The 14,681-nt window shown below is 37.3% G+C and overlaps 1 protein-coding gene across 1 annotated transcript in view; it reads right to left on the bottom strand.

The window, feature by feature from the left end:
• Positions 1-586: 586 nt before the first annotated feature.
• Positions 587-14,681, bottom strand: part of LOC141452086 (uncharacterized) — a 30,918-nt gene continuing 16,823 nt past the window's right edge. The window contains exons 2-7 of the mRNA XM_074123917.1: positions 12,296-14,579; positions 7,927-8,042; positions 5,744-5,881; positions 4,225-4,426; positions 3,474-3,680; positions 587-776 (exon numbers count right to left, since the gene is read on the bottom strand). Of these exons, the coding sequence (XP_073980018.1) occupies positions 688-776; positions 3,474-3,680; positions 4,225-4,426; positions 5,744-5,881; positions 7,927-8,042; positions 12,296-14,579 (3,036 nt within the window). The 3' untranslated portion in view covers positions 587-687. The remainder of the gene's footprint in view (positions 777-3,473; positions 3,681-4,224; positions 4,427-5,743; positions 5,882-7,926; positions 8,043-12,295; positions 14,580-14,681) is intronic.

Raw genomic sequence — 14,681 nt, 5'->3', positions numbered from 1 at the left:
AAGATAGATGGAAAATTTGAACAAAAAATATCTGCTTTCTTAGGTTTCCGTAAAGAAATATAAATTCATGAAGAAAATCTTTCGTGCTTCCAGGAGCGTTAGCGGCTTCTGCTTAACAAACAAGAGAACAGAAGTTACGTCTCCTTTATGAGAGGATCGAGATTTTTTGTTTAATGAATATTAATACATATAATTGATTAATATAAGCTGGCTTTTGCTCAACATTGATGTCACACTGCGAAATGAAATTCTAATATTGGACATTTTAACGAACCTTGTATGTGTAACCTCAGTACTGAAGACTCTAAATTGGATTTTAATTTTACATTTTTGTTTCTGAACCAGTAGGTGTATGGAAAATGGAGCAATAGAGCAAGGTGAATAGAGCAAGCTAGTCCGGCCAATATTGATTCCAAACTGGAATTTGAATTCTCACTCCAGAAGTGCTATCATCACCAGGCCATAGTAAAAAAAAAGTTTGGCAACTTCTCACTTGAGCAGTGTTTCCTCTACATTTAGCAATCCTTGAGTTCGCTCTAGGTTCTAAGGAATTGAAGAGCTGAGGTTGTAAAGAAATGAGTAAGTATTTACAAAACTTGGAAAGCTATTTATTTTCATTTTATCCAACTTAACACTAAGTACAAAATTATTTACATTGCATATACAAGGATTGACATTTGATGAGGTTCAGAGCAATGAATCTATGGCGTGCACCACACCATTCGTAGCTGGAATGTTCCTGGAGACCACGTGAGCATTGTTCACCTTCACTCGACCTGGAAATGAATATTCATTTATTATACACAGCTTTACTGCTTACACTTAATGAATTTAATGAATTTTTCAAGCTGTTAAACCTGCACATAGGTATTAACTAGCTCAAATGCTCAATGCATGTTTGAATCGTCTATTGGAAGATTTATAAAAAGCTTAAAAAAGGGCAGGTTAAAAAAAAAAGTTTAGAGGAATTGAAGACAAGTTTGAAGCGGTAAGACAATCTAAAAAAGTTTGGGAACAACAAATAAAATGTTTAAAATAGAATACGAACTATCAAAAGTAAAGCAGGAGTAAAAGGAGTGAGAACGTGCTGGACTACGAGTATATAGCATGCTGTTTATTGGGTGACAGATAATTGCCTAGATTTATCCCAATTTAGCTGTGAAGTAAAGGCAGTTTTGCAGAAATTGAAGTTGAAGCTTTGGTTCACAACGTTTTACAAAAATGTTCCTGACAGCTTTATAAAAATTCTAAAATTTTAATTCTTCTGATATCATGGTTTAACTTCTGTTTCTTTATGAAGGGCAAATAGCGAATAGATTTGGAAAATCTTTAATTTTTCGCTGCATCAAGAAAGAGGGTGAATTGCAAGTAATGACAAATTATAGAAATATTTCTTATTTGCATAACAAAGATACAAAGAAACTCGTATACCTATTGAGTTTCTTATCAACTCGACACTAGAAGAAAGTATTTACGTTGAGTTCGAATGATATGTGACATTTTAAACATGATTTACATTATTATAATTGCATAATAAAGATGAGAGGTGACTTTAAGAAAGTGTTCAAACCAACGTTTCTGCTCAACATAAAACTTAAATAAAATATTTCCGATTTTGACCAAAATCTTATGGCTGTCCCTCTGGTGGCAACTAACGAAATATCGAATTAAGATTGTTCCCATTTTGTTTTTCAGTCATGGTGGGCCAGCACATAGACCAATTTGAAACGAAAGTGCTTGCAATTCTTTCGCCCTCAAAGGATCTTAAATTGAAATTACTGCCAAAAATCAAAATAACATAATCTGCTTAATAACAATAATTAGTTCCTAAAGGGAACAAGCGAAAGTAAAAATTGTTGATGGACAGTTAGTGTAACCGATTTCCCACGCCTATAATCTTAATTATTTTATGAATAAGTTAAGAAATGACTGCATTAATAATCGCATGCACTGCTGGGCGCGCGGACCGCCAGAAATACCAGCCAGAGACAAACGCTTGCCAAGCCCTGATCTAATTGATGCCAGAGATGAAGGAGAATACGTTGAAACTATAGACAAGGATGCGCAACGTGCACTAGTCAGATTGTGAGCGTGAGTCTGTTTGGGACATCCCACGAACGCAGCTGGGATAGTGTACCAAAGGCCGCTGACTGAACAATCTTTAGTACTTGACTGATCTTCTGCCAACAAATACACAAATTACCCTTTGGCCCCTCAGCCAACAGTTTGGCAGCCAGCACTCTCATTTCTTTTGGAAAGTATTCACTGGTGAAATTCCAATCGCTCTTACATTTATATATACAGGGTGTTGAGACGGCTCAAATGCATTTCATGCTTAAACGGTTGATCTGAGCAAAAAATGGTAGAGGAAAAATTTGTTGCCCGTCACCTCTAGTTTCAGAATATGTGACTTGATTTTAGATTCCTACCCGCATACACGGCTGACGCGCGACCAAAAGTGAGGGTTTGCAGTTGACCCCCATTTTCATATACACCGTTTCAAAGAGTATAAAAAGTTATGAAAGAAACCGGAAACCGCAATTCGATATCTTCAAAATTAAAGGTGCTAGGCCATTTCAAAATCTGGTATTTATGAATCATATTTAAATTTTTTAACTTGTTATCAAAGAGAAAAAAGAACACGCAATTGGTCATTTTTATGTATTTTTTCATCCCCTTTCTACTAAAAATATTGCCAAGGCAGTAAAACTAGTATTTTTCTTAATATCGGGAAATAAGTAGTTTTCTGAGTGATTTTTCTAAGAAAAATCAAATGTTAAGAGATTTAGATGTTCTCAAGCATACACAAAATGGATAAAAATTAATTTTACATCTGTTACAAACAAGAAGGTTTAATAATTATTTTGTAATTTTGGGAGAGTTGCGTTTAATTACCAAAAAAATTGGAAACCTCCTACCACATATTTAAATGATCATGTAAAGAATCAAACTTATTCCTTAATTTATCAAATAATGCACTTTACTCAACTTGTGAAGCATGTACTGTGCCTTCAAAGGTGCCTCCTCAGATAAAGAGAGCAGTTGATAACCACCTGGCTAACCTGGCTTGCGAGTCTGAGGAGGACCTTTGAAGGCACAGTATCTGTCCTACATCTCCTTTACGTCTTTTAAACTGATATCTGTCCTACATCTCCTTTACGTCTTTTAAACTGATACCTGTCCTACATCTCCTTTACGTCTTTTAAACTGATATCTGTCCTACATCTCCTTTACGTCTTTTAAACTGGTATCTGTTCTACATCTCCTTTACGTCTTTTAAACTGATATCTGTCCTACATCTCCTTTACGTCTTTTAAACTGATATCTGTCCTACATCTCCTTTACGTCTTTTAAACTGATACCTGTCCTACATCTCCTTTACGTCTTTTAAACTGATATCTGTCCTAAATTACGTCAATGTTGTTACGTCAATTTCAAATTCACTTTAATGAAAATTAATTTGATTTTCTGACCTGCTTCTTTGGATAGTTGTATTTGGTTTGGCGGACTCATGGACTCCCTCAGTTGATAGTACAGCATACCCGCCGAATAGAGAGTGCCTGGTGTTATGTGCTTCAAAGCCAACGCTCGTGCCGCTTCTCCTTCCTCTAATAATCGCTCCAATTCACCATCCGTGAACGCAGAATCTGTTGGTGCAAATACTGTGTACGACTTTGTACCTGAAACGCGAGTTATGTGACATCAACTAGTGAACATCTTTTAGCAAATAGATTTTCCATCTTTGAGAATAACATCAGGCCATTTCTGCAGCAGTTTATCTTTCAAAATAGTTCTAAAACATTGTGTGTTCAATGTGAGGGTGCGATATAAAGTCAGTGATATAAACTGCCTTATCTAGGAGAAAACAATTTCCCGGAAGAAATCCTTGTCGTAGGCCATTTCTTAGACCTGAAACAAGAGGACCGTAACTACCAGTACTTCCGGCAACGATTTCTTTCATTGATCTTCAAAATTGCCATCTCCTTCATACTCGAGCAATGTTACTGCGCTATTGTGGCAATTTCAAAAATAAAATAAATTTTACATTTATAATTTTTGGAGTTTTGTTTGAGGTAAATCTCAAAAATTTGCGACTATAAGAGAATTAAATCAGACGCAATTTTTCCTCTATAAAAGACAGAAATCTTTCTAATACATTCCTAATAATTTAATGTCATTTGGTTTAAACCAAAAAAGTAAGACGGAACAAAATAAACAGGTTACCTTGTAAGGACTGGGCGACTCCAGTCTCCTGTAACAGTCTGATGAACTTAGAGAATCTGTTTTCTCTGTCGGACATGAGGGTCTGTAAGACATCGCCTACCGGAAGTGGAAACATTACTCTATCGACTGTATGCGCCACACCCTGCGGGATCCTCAAGTCAGACTTGTCTATCAGAATCCTTGCGCCGTTCACTGTCAACACCTATTGATTAAAGAGACAACAACAAAGTAAGATCTCCTCGCATGATCTTGCTAACCGGCCCCTCAAGGATATCCTATTCGTCATTTAACATGATCAAATTTTGTTAACATCTACCTTCACAAATCGTTTTATGTCTTTAGTAAGCTAAACTGGTGCTGCGAAAGCAGAAAAACCACAGCAGAGTTTGAAAGTCAGAGGGGCTGTTGGGCTGCCTCGAGTTGTCGATACATCAATCTCACAAATCGTTCGAAATGATAATTTTCAAACAGTCAATATTAACACAGGAAAGCAAATGTCACTAAATTGGCCATGTAAAATTATATACAAAAATTAAGTAATTAGATGTTTCCATTTCTCGCACATTTTTTGGAACACCTTCAGTCAGCAATGAAATGGGGAACTGAACCGGCCTCCCGTAAGACAACAATTAATTTGTTAAAATGATTTAAGTTTACAATTATTAATTGTGGTGTTAGTTGCACGTGCAAAAGAGAAAAACCAAATGAAATATAACAGACCTGTTTATCAAGATTCCTAGCGAAGAAGAAAACTTAAATACTCCAAACTGATGAATAATAGTTAGAATAAAAATAAGTTTTCAACTCTTTTATTACTTTTATGGCTGCGAAACGTGTAATTTTATGGATATTCAAATGGTTTCATTCGAACTTGAAATCATTTTACCGCCATCACTTTGTTTTTAAAGATAAAACGCCACCTTCCTTTAATAGAGCTATTTTATTAAAGTGAACCATCGAACATCTACATATGATGATGTCTAAGTCAATTATCTTTGAATAAATTCTGAACTTCCAGAATTTATTGGACTAAACATCTGTAAGAGAAGATCAAGATGAAAATTCTCCACCATTTTTCTGCTTAATCACTCCTTTTACAGCTAAAACTTTAATTATAAGTTTGTTCCATCAAACAATTCGTGATCTGTTGCCAATTGGTTTGAGATTATTTGATGAGCTCTGTAGTTGTTGAAATTCTATTTAAATTTTGGTTCTGATGGACTACATATTTTACTTGGAGCACATTCAAACAATTTTAAAGATATTTTTTGAAACCTTCCTTGAGCGAGCAACTTACAGCACATGTCCCAATCTTTTAGTACATGATTTGGTTTCTAATTGAATAAACCTTATTTATTCTATTACTGCTAAAGAGAGGTGACAGCCACTGCGGAAATTAGTATTAGTAATAAATTATTACGTATGTAACATTTGCTGAACATATCATATAAGAATTAATTCTGATACTCATTGCTTACTGGAAACAAAAAATTGCTATTTCAAAATGGAAGAATCTTACCTTGATATCGTTCCATTCTTGATCCTGGGTGGCGTAGGTGTTTACCCTGAGCTGGGTTCCAGCCAAACTCACTCCAGTCATCTCGTCCAGCAGACTCTCTACCTTGAACGCACCTGGGATCACGTGGTGCAATAACAGCTGCAAAAATATGTACAACAATTCAATGTTTCGTTAAAAAATTATGGTGCGATCATTTAGAAATTATAAAATTAAATCATTTAAAATAAAAGAGAATGGAGCAAGTATATAGACAGTATTACATTAGAAGGCCACATATTTCTGAATGCATTATCAAATTCTTACTTTCATTAAGACAGAAGAGCTGAGATAATCAAGATTATCAGAATGGAACGATTTATTTACACCGTGGCTAGTCACGTAATTGAGAATTTGAACTCATGATTAGCTGCTTGATTCAGCTCTGAGAAGCGAATGTTCATGTTCTTCCAGTTCGTTAAACACTGTACAGTCTATTTTATCTATTGTATTGTTAACTTGTTTATATTGTATTGTATTGTTTTATGCACTGCAATCAAAAAATATTTGTTTTCAAGTATAAATTCTGAAAAAAATTGGATACATTTCTACGGAACATTATAGCCAAGATGCTTATTGTTGGCAAGTAAGAAAATCTTGAATGGTGAATGTAACTGTACATTCTCAGCAGTGGCCGAGAAGGATGAATCTAAAAAAGACATTCAAAGCGAGTCATACTACTGAGCACCAGTAAACAAAACTTTATTTTGCAATTTACCCGGATACCCAAGTAATATTGAGAAAATATAACAATAATTGGGCACTCCTCTAATCGCTCAATATGATGAAAAGGCCTCACAGTGATAACTTGAAGGTTCCAAAAAATTTGAAGACTCTGAGCCGTTGAAAGATATTAGTATAGTCTGATGTGGCGTGACAATCAGCTAGTTCGAATTAAGATGAAAAATATTTCAAAGGCAGACCAGAAAATTGTAAGTGCCTTCAAATCAATCTAGGGTAAATTTTTAATGATGGTTCAGTGAACTTAAATTAAGACTAAAATATAGAACTAAACAGTGGCTTATTTGAGTTATTCTCTGTAGAAGTGGTGGCCGACCTTCAGTGAAGAGAGAGATGGCATAGTTCGACCGAAATGCCGCTGGGCAGCTCTGTTATAGCTCTTACTCTTACTTATAGTTCATACTTAGCTCTAGCGGCCCGCTAGTCTAAGAACTGCGGCACATCACGATGTTTGGAAATTATAAAAATTAATTGTTACAATTTAATGTTTACAATTAAACGTAGTCCACATCGCAGCCGAAACAGCCGCGGAAGAGTGGTAGCAGCGTCCAACAAAATTCGCAGTATCTAGCTTTACAGGTTATGACTCGATGAGGACTAACTCGCTTCTTGCTCTCTGCGCCAGTACTGTCAATTACTTCTTTGGGTAAAAAAAACTTCAAATAGAAAATTTATCCCACTTTAAATGCTGCCAATCATTACAACAAAAGTTGCCGAATTTTAAATTTTCAAAATCAATTTCAAATATTTACTTCTCATCTTTCACTAGATGTTGAAACTTTTGATGAAATTTTACAATTAGAACTCATCGAAGTTCAGTGCGATTCTGTTTTGAAACAAAAATTCACGGAAGTTGGAATACCAACAACATATTATTTATCAAACAACCATTTCCCAATATTTTATTATTAGCTAAGCATGTTTTCGCCATATTCGGAAGCAGATATTTGTGTGCGAAATTGTTTTCAATATTAAAAAAATAATAAAACGCCTGAAAGATAAGATTAACAGATCAACATGTTCAATCCATTTTAAAAATCAGAACTGCCAATGAAATTCAACCAAATTTTGAAGATTTGGTTAAAGAAAAACGTTGCCAAGTTTCTTCAAAAAAAATGATTTCATAATTTTTTTGTAGGACTTTGTACCATTTTACTTGATTTTATTTTCTCAATGTACTTTTTATGTTAATAATAGTAAATCAAAATTTTCTTAATTTGAGTATTTCTATGATGTGGCCCTCAGCTATATGTGGAAATCTTAATCCTCTTGGCCCTTGATGTCAAACAACTTTGACATGCCAGCCTTACGCAAGCCATTCTCTCAGCAAGTCGTGAATAACCTTCTTTATGTAACCTCCATCGTTGATTTATGAAGGGTAAATAAATATCTACTTTGATACCTACCCCACTAAGGAGTCTTGGATTCTCCTTGAATTTAAGTTCTGCTCTATCCGGGCCACCCAGCTGGATGAGCAGAGCCCTGAACGCTTTGTCTGTAGGCACGAACAATGTGTACGCATCTGAAACAGAAAGCAACAAGTGCAGTGTGCGAAAGCAGTTGGAATTGTAAATTGTTTTTGTTTAAATTTAGAGTCATTGGAGCCATTTAGAGAAAGTGAACTATCCATTGAGTAAAGTTTAGTTCCGGTTAAAGAATTTCCGCGAACTCGATTCTAGCAGACCCCTATAATCACTCACTCAGGGCTCATTTAACCCCTTAACAGAGATAGCACCGACCCTACATTACAGAACAGTGACTCTTTTTAATCAACCCCCCTCCCATTTCATTCAAGTACTCCCACTAATGAAATTTTTAAAAAAATTATGTAAATAGCAGTTATAGATGTGCATTTGTTAGTAATCACTATCTGAATTCCGCCTATATAGGACATACCCGTATCTATATCTAATAATCAATGCATTCTCGTGTTAGGTGTGCAGGAACATTCAGATTTATTGACAGAACTTAATTACTTAAACTTAGATTTAATTACGAAAGTCATGTGAGTGTTCCAAAATATTCTTCTTTTTAAAAAATAGCTTGGTCAGAAAGAGAAGAGATTTACAATAAATGTTTCTGCGAAATTGAATCAATTATCGGATAGCAGAGCATGTTCTGTTAGTGACCTGCCGCCAGAATTATTTACACTTTTCAAACTACAGAAAAACCTATCACCGTTTTTTAGAAAATCTTGAAAAAAATTTAAAACGCTGCGGTAAAGCGGTACATCCCGATCTACCGAATATGACCAAAACCTTATTCAGGCACCTAAGTGAAGTGATGAGATTTTACGTTTTTGAAGTGCGCAAGACCAATATGTAAAATCCACTTTTCCATATTCGGGAGAGTGGTTATATTAACCAGTTACAACCGGTAAAATTTCAAAATTGAAAATTACAATACGTTCTGATAGCAGTTGAGTAAGGGAAAATACAAATCTGGTCTTTCGTTTGCACTTCTTTCACGGCGGCTCTCAATGTTTTATCTTTTACCTCCTTGTCTTCAAACTCAAAACAGAAACTTTGACACGATCATGTTCTCACGTGTCCTGCCCAACGAAGGCGTCCGAGCTTTATCAAACTCACCACGTTGACGTCCCTGTTCAAACTCCTTAGTTCAGCGTTACTTCTCCGTCTCCATGTTTCGCCATCCAAAATGGCTCCATTCCTCCTAAGAAGAACAAGCTCGACTTTGTGGTGGAGACCCAGCACTCTGAGGCGTATGTTAAGACAGGTCAGATAACGATCTTGTAGTCTTATCTTAGTCGGTCTGGAGAGTAACTATCTTTTAAAGTGATCTTGCAAGCCGAAGTAAGTCCTGTTAGCCACCAGTATTCTTCTATTAATTTAGCTGTGCACATTGTTGTCGGAGTTCTCCTGCGACCCTAGTTAAATAAAATTATCATCCATGAAAGTGTAATTTCCGAATCGCACAGTGTCTTGCTTCTGCTCCGCTCTGGAAGCATACATATACTTTGTTTTTGCTTGATTCACTTCAAGACCTATTTCTGTGGCAGCCAAGTCGACGTACGCATTTTCGACCGCATTTCTTGATCAACCAATCAGATCTACATAGTCTGCATACGCCAACAGTTAAAGTTCTATTTAAAATGGTGTCATTTGTCTGTATGCCTGACCTTCTTACAACCTATACTGGTGCCAAATTAAAGAGTAGGCAGGCAAGGGCAACTTTCCGCTTTAGGCCTTTATTTGTATTAAACGGCTCCAAGCACTCGTTTTGCATTCAACTGCACAGATCACTTCCATCATCGTTATTTTAATCGGACACACTAACTTTGAGGGTATCCCTAATTCCCGAAGATCCTGGTAAAGGATATCTCGCTGCACACTATCATAGGATGATCTGAAGCCAACGAGAAGGTGATGTGTACTCACCTGTATTCTCTTGTTTTTTCTAAGATAATACTTGGTGTGTAGGTTTGGCCTTTTGTGGATCTACCAGTTCTAAAGCCAGCCTGTTATCTTCATAAGGATATACAAACTACTCAATTATAAATGATTAGTTCATAGCTTTAGTTCATAGAGATCACGTTACATAAATTATTTCGCAAACGCGTTTTTTAAAAAGGGTTAATTTATGGTTTTTCAAAATTTAGGCAATCCGAGTTCAAAAGGTTCGCCATCACTGCTCTAGACCAAATTGTTACAGCATGTTAATGAATGAAGAAAATTGATATAGCCATTCCCTGATTTCAAAAATGCCTCAATAAAGTAGATCGAATGATTACTTTTAGTAGGTCAAAGTGCTAGGGTTCTCGGTGAGGAGGAGGTTGGGATCGGCAAGTAATTGGAAGGTGACTGTTGTGATGCCGGTTGAGCGGGTTGTGATATCGTTTATGTGTTAGCAGGATTCGAAGTCTAATAAATGCATGAGAGTAACTCGAAGCTTCAGGTCATTATCGAGGTTGTTTACGTCATTGGTAGCATCATAGCACTACAAAAAGTAAAAGAGTAATCAATTATTTTGAGGTGAGTCGTGCAAACTTAATATGTTTTGTGGTACTGGGTTTGTCGGTCTGTGTCCAATATTACAAGAATATAGAACCAGATGGCTAAATAAAAGGTTTGTCTCGCCGGAAGAAGTAATTGAATTTAAATGGCCTCTATGGATCGGGAAATCTTTACAGATATATTGCAGCCCCATTGTAATATAGATCTTTTTTGGTTCAAGTTTTCAGTTATTAATTTTAACTGTTTGTTATTATTGATTTATTTACTTATGTTTTATAAGTATCGATTATTATTATGATTATTCCAAAATTTGAAATTAAAATCTTATCTCATGAATTTGTGAATGTTCAATAAATTTACTATTTTACTTATTTTCAGGTTAGCTAGTATTTCAGTTTATAGTTATTATCAGTTTGTTTAGATATTTTGCGGAGCAACTCTTTTGTTTACTGTAAAGTCAATTTGGCAGACCGAACTTGAGTCCATGTCTAAGTGGTGTTATTTATTTATTTTCTCTTGTATTCCTATTATTTTCTTTAATAAAGCACATTATTATTATTTTAATGATTTAAGGCGCGTCAGCATCTAACGTTATTGGCGCCCGGAGCTTTTTTCAGTGCACTGCCGGAAAGTGTTCTCTCGTTACAGACAATACTGTCCATCACCGGGCAGTGAGCTGAAAGCTCCTAGAAAGAGAAAATCTAAGGGTCAGCAGCTGGATTCGAACCTGGGAACTCCAATAAGCTAACCGCATAGCTAATCCCTTCCCTAAAACACTATTATTATTATTTTTTTTTTTTTTTTTTGCGCATCAACAGCTGAGGTTATTAGCGCCCGGAGCTTTTTCCAGTGCACTGCCGGCCTCCGGACAGTGTTCTCTCGTTACAGACAATACTGTCCATCACCGGGCAGTGAGCTGAAAGCTCCTAGAAAGAGAAAATCTAAGGGTCAGCAGCTGGATTCGAACCTGGGAACTCCAATAAGCTAACCGCATAGCTAATCCCTTCCCTAAAACACTATTATTATTATTTTTTTTTTTTTTTTTTTGCGCATCAACAGCTGAGGTTATTAGCGCCCGGAGCTTTTTCCAGTGCACTGCCGGCCTCCGGACAGTGTTCTCTCGTTACAAACAACACTGTCCATCACCGGACAGTGAGCTGTAAGAAGCTCCTAGGAAGAGAAAATCTAAGGGTCAGCTGCTGGATTCGAACCCGGGACCTCCGCGTGGGAGTCCAGTATGCTAACCGCATAGCTAATCCCTTCCCTTATTATTATTATTATTATTATTATTATTATTATTATTATTATTATTACTGGGTTCTAATCCCGGTCTATGCCTTGGATTTTATTTAATGTTTAATATGAGAACTTTATAGTGAAGTAATGTTGCTAATCGCCTCCGTCCACGACACCTAATTTGGTAGTTGGATGTAAAGCCCCCCTGAAAAACAGGCATTTCTTTACTACTTTACAAATCAATTATTTTTTCAGTCAAAAGTTCGAAAAATTGCCAATTTCAGAAACCTTATTCAATCATGACCTATCTCAGCAAAAATAGCTACGTCCCAAAATTTCTCCGTTACTACTTGTATTTATTGAATATAACCCCTACATCATCACAAATGAACCAAAGAATGTGACAGACGTGGGCGGTAGTGATCAATAACAAGGAACATAAAGAAATCATTACTAAACTAATGTCTAATTGTTCTAAGAAACAAACAGAAAAATTAACAACGGCACCGGATTTAATGTTGACTATTGTAACGTTGGTAATTACCCAAAATATAAATATCTTTACCTGTTCCATTCAGTACGGAGTCTAGACCTGATTGTCGGAGGAATTTAGCCATTGCAAAGAGGCCATTGGCTCTGAGAGTGTTAGTGAGTGCGGCAACCGATGGCGAAGACTGGCTGGGAGTGAGCGGCGTGGTCACGTGATTCTCGCTAGTCGTAGGAGTGCTGGCCGTTTGCGGTGAGTAGGAGGAGGTTGGAGTCGGCGAGTAATTATAGTTGGAAAGTGAATGTTGTGATGCCGGCTGAGCGGCTTGTGATATCGCTACTTTGTTCGCAGTGTTCTGAGACGAAGTCACAGTCGGCAAGAAAGAAGGGATGTCTTTCCTTTTTGGTAATGTATATTCTGGCCTATTTCTTGTCGGCAGCGCGGTTGTTGTGGGCCACTTTGAGTTGTAATCTTCTGCCAGGTACACTGGTCCAGCATGAGTGTTGGCCTGCGGTGTTGAGGGAATGAAAATGGGCGACTTGGTTGTACTTTGTCGGCGCTTTGCTCCCAGTATTGGCTTCACTGAGGTTTTATTCTTCTCCTGCTTTACATAATTTGGCGATGCTTGAGATTCTTGAGGTGTTGCAAGACCTGCAGTGGATAATTTTGTTGATGGGGGAAGTCTAATCTCTCCTTTTTTCAACCTTTCTATGATGGCTTCTACATCCGATTCTTTGGAATCAGTTTGTACATTTTCATTACCTCTGACCCCTTGTACTTTGACACTTCCGTCGGGTTGTTCTTCCAATATTACAAATGTTACTTTCTTTTGTTGAAAATTTTGTATGTTTCCAACTTCTTCCAGTGCGCCATCCTGTTTTTGTCGAATCAATTCAAAATCTGCACCTGGCGGCAGGACATTTTTGGTCAATTCTTCAAATAACAATGTAGGAGGCTTGATAGTTGTAGTCGTGATTGTGGGCGTCGATTGCTTGCCCAGAATAGTTTTCACTTGGGCTGATTCTTTTCTGGATGATTTACCATCAGAGGAAGCTCCTAATTTCACTTTCTGGCCGTTAGCCATGAAAATTGATTGTGGCAATTCGGCGAGTGAAGTTAGTTGTGATGGTAGATCTGGTACTTGGGCTAGGGAGTCTCCAAGAGCTAAGTTTGGTAAGTTGGCGATCTGCTCTGAACTGAGCTCTACGGGCAATGTTATTTTCAGAGTGTTGAATGGGTTATCTTTGTTGTGGAATTGTTCTTGTATTTGTTTCTGTAGCTGCTGCTGTATGTAACGCTCGTCTGGGATCTGTCGAGAAGTGCTGGTAGGGATAGCTGCAGTCGTAGTGCTACTTCTTCTGGGGACTTTAGTAGTCACTGATCTCGGAGTCGACGCATGTAGAGCAGAGTCTACCAGTTGTTCGTACAATTTCTTTCTGTCTTGCTTATTGAAGACATCGCTCTGTTCTTCTTCTCTATTCTTTTCTTCCTGTATTTTTGGACTTGGCCGATATTTGACTACTCTTGGAGTTGGAGTAGCCGGTTTATAGGACTCCGTTGCAAATGTTATGGCGTCATATGGTTTTTGTGTTTTATATGGAGTAGGAGGTTGAGTTTCCAGCACCCAAGATTGAGTACGATATTTGGGAGGAGCCAGAGTGTGGGCATCAGACTGAAATGCCTGCGGCGGTGCTTTAGGTTGCGGTACTTCTGTTAAATATTGTTGATGCTTGGGTGTTTTATTTTCGATTCCTGAAGCAACAAAGTTTTTGGTGGAGTCAAAATGGGGCGCGGCGGGTGGTGGTAATTGTAAATTCTGCTGGAACGTTGACTGAGGGAAACTTTGCTGAGGTTGATGTAAAGTTTGTGGGGTCTGTTGAAAGCCCGACTGGAAACTTTGCTTAGGTTGATGTAAAGTTTGTGGGGTCTGTTGAAACGTTGATTGAGGAAAACTTTGCTGCGTCGGGTTTTTCTTTAGGTGATGAACTGATTGCAGCTGAGGTGATTGTGATTTATATTCTTGTGGATATGTAGGCTGCAGTAGTATAGGTTTCTTGTCTGAATGGTAAATATTGGCAAATGTGCTGGCTATGTTGCCGACCTGAAAGCTGTCCTGCGGAAAGTGATGGTGAAAAGTTTGTTGCGGAGGGAACAAGGGCGGATGTTTAGGATGTTGCTGCAGAGAATGTTGACCACTTTTAATTGGATCTTGTTGAAAAGACGTCTGCGCTTTTGACTGCTCTTGCCGGAGACCCTCGTTTACATTGACCAGAAACCTGTGCTGCTGTATGTCAGTGAGGATGTGCGATTGTTCTTGAGGCGATAGTTGTCCTCTGCTCAGTTGATCCGTGATTGACGAATACTGTAACAAAAACAACTATTTAGAGGAAGTAGAATGGATTTGCTTAGTGTCATTAATGGATTCCACTCCGGGTCTTATTAAACAGTAGATTTAAATTTGATA

Source organism: Rhodnius prolixus, unplaced genomic scaffold (assembly GCF_049639745.1).
Source record: "Rhodnius prolixus isolate KJV_2025 unplaced genomic scaffold, Rpr scaffold_38, whole genome shotgun sequence".
Taxonomy (NCBI): domain Eukaryota; kingdom Metazoa; phylum Arthropoda; class Insecta; order Hemiptera; family Reduviidae; genus Rhodnius; species Rhodnius prolixus.
This window is presented reverse-complemented; position numbering and strand designations above follow the sequence as displayed.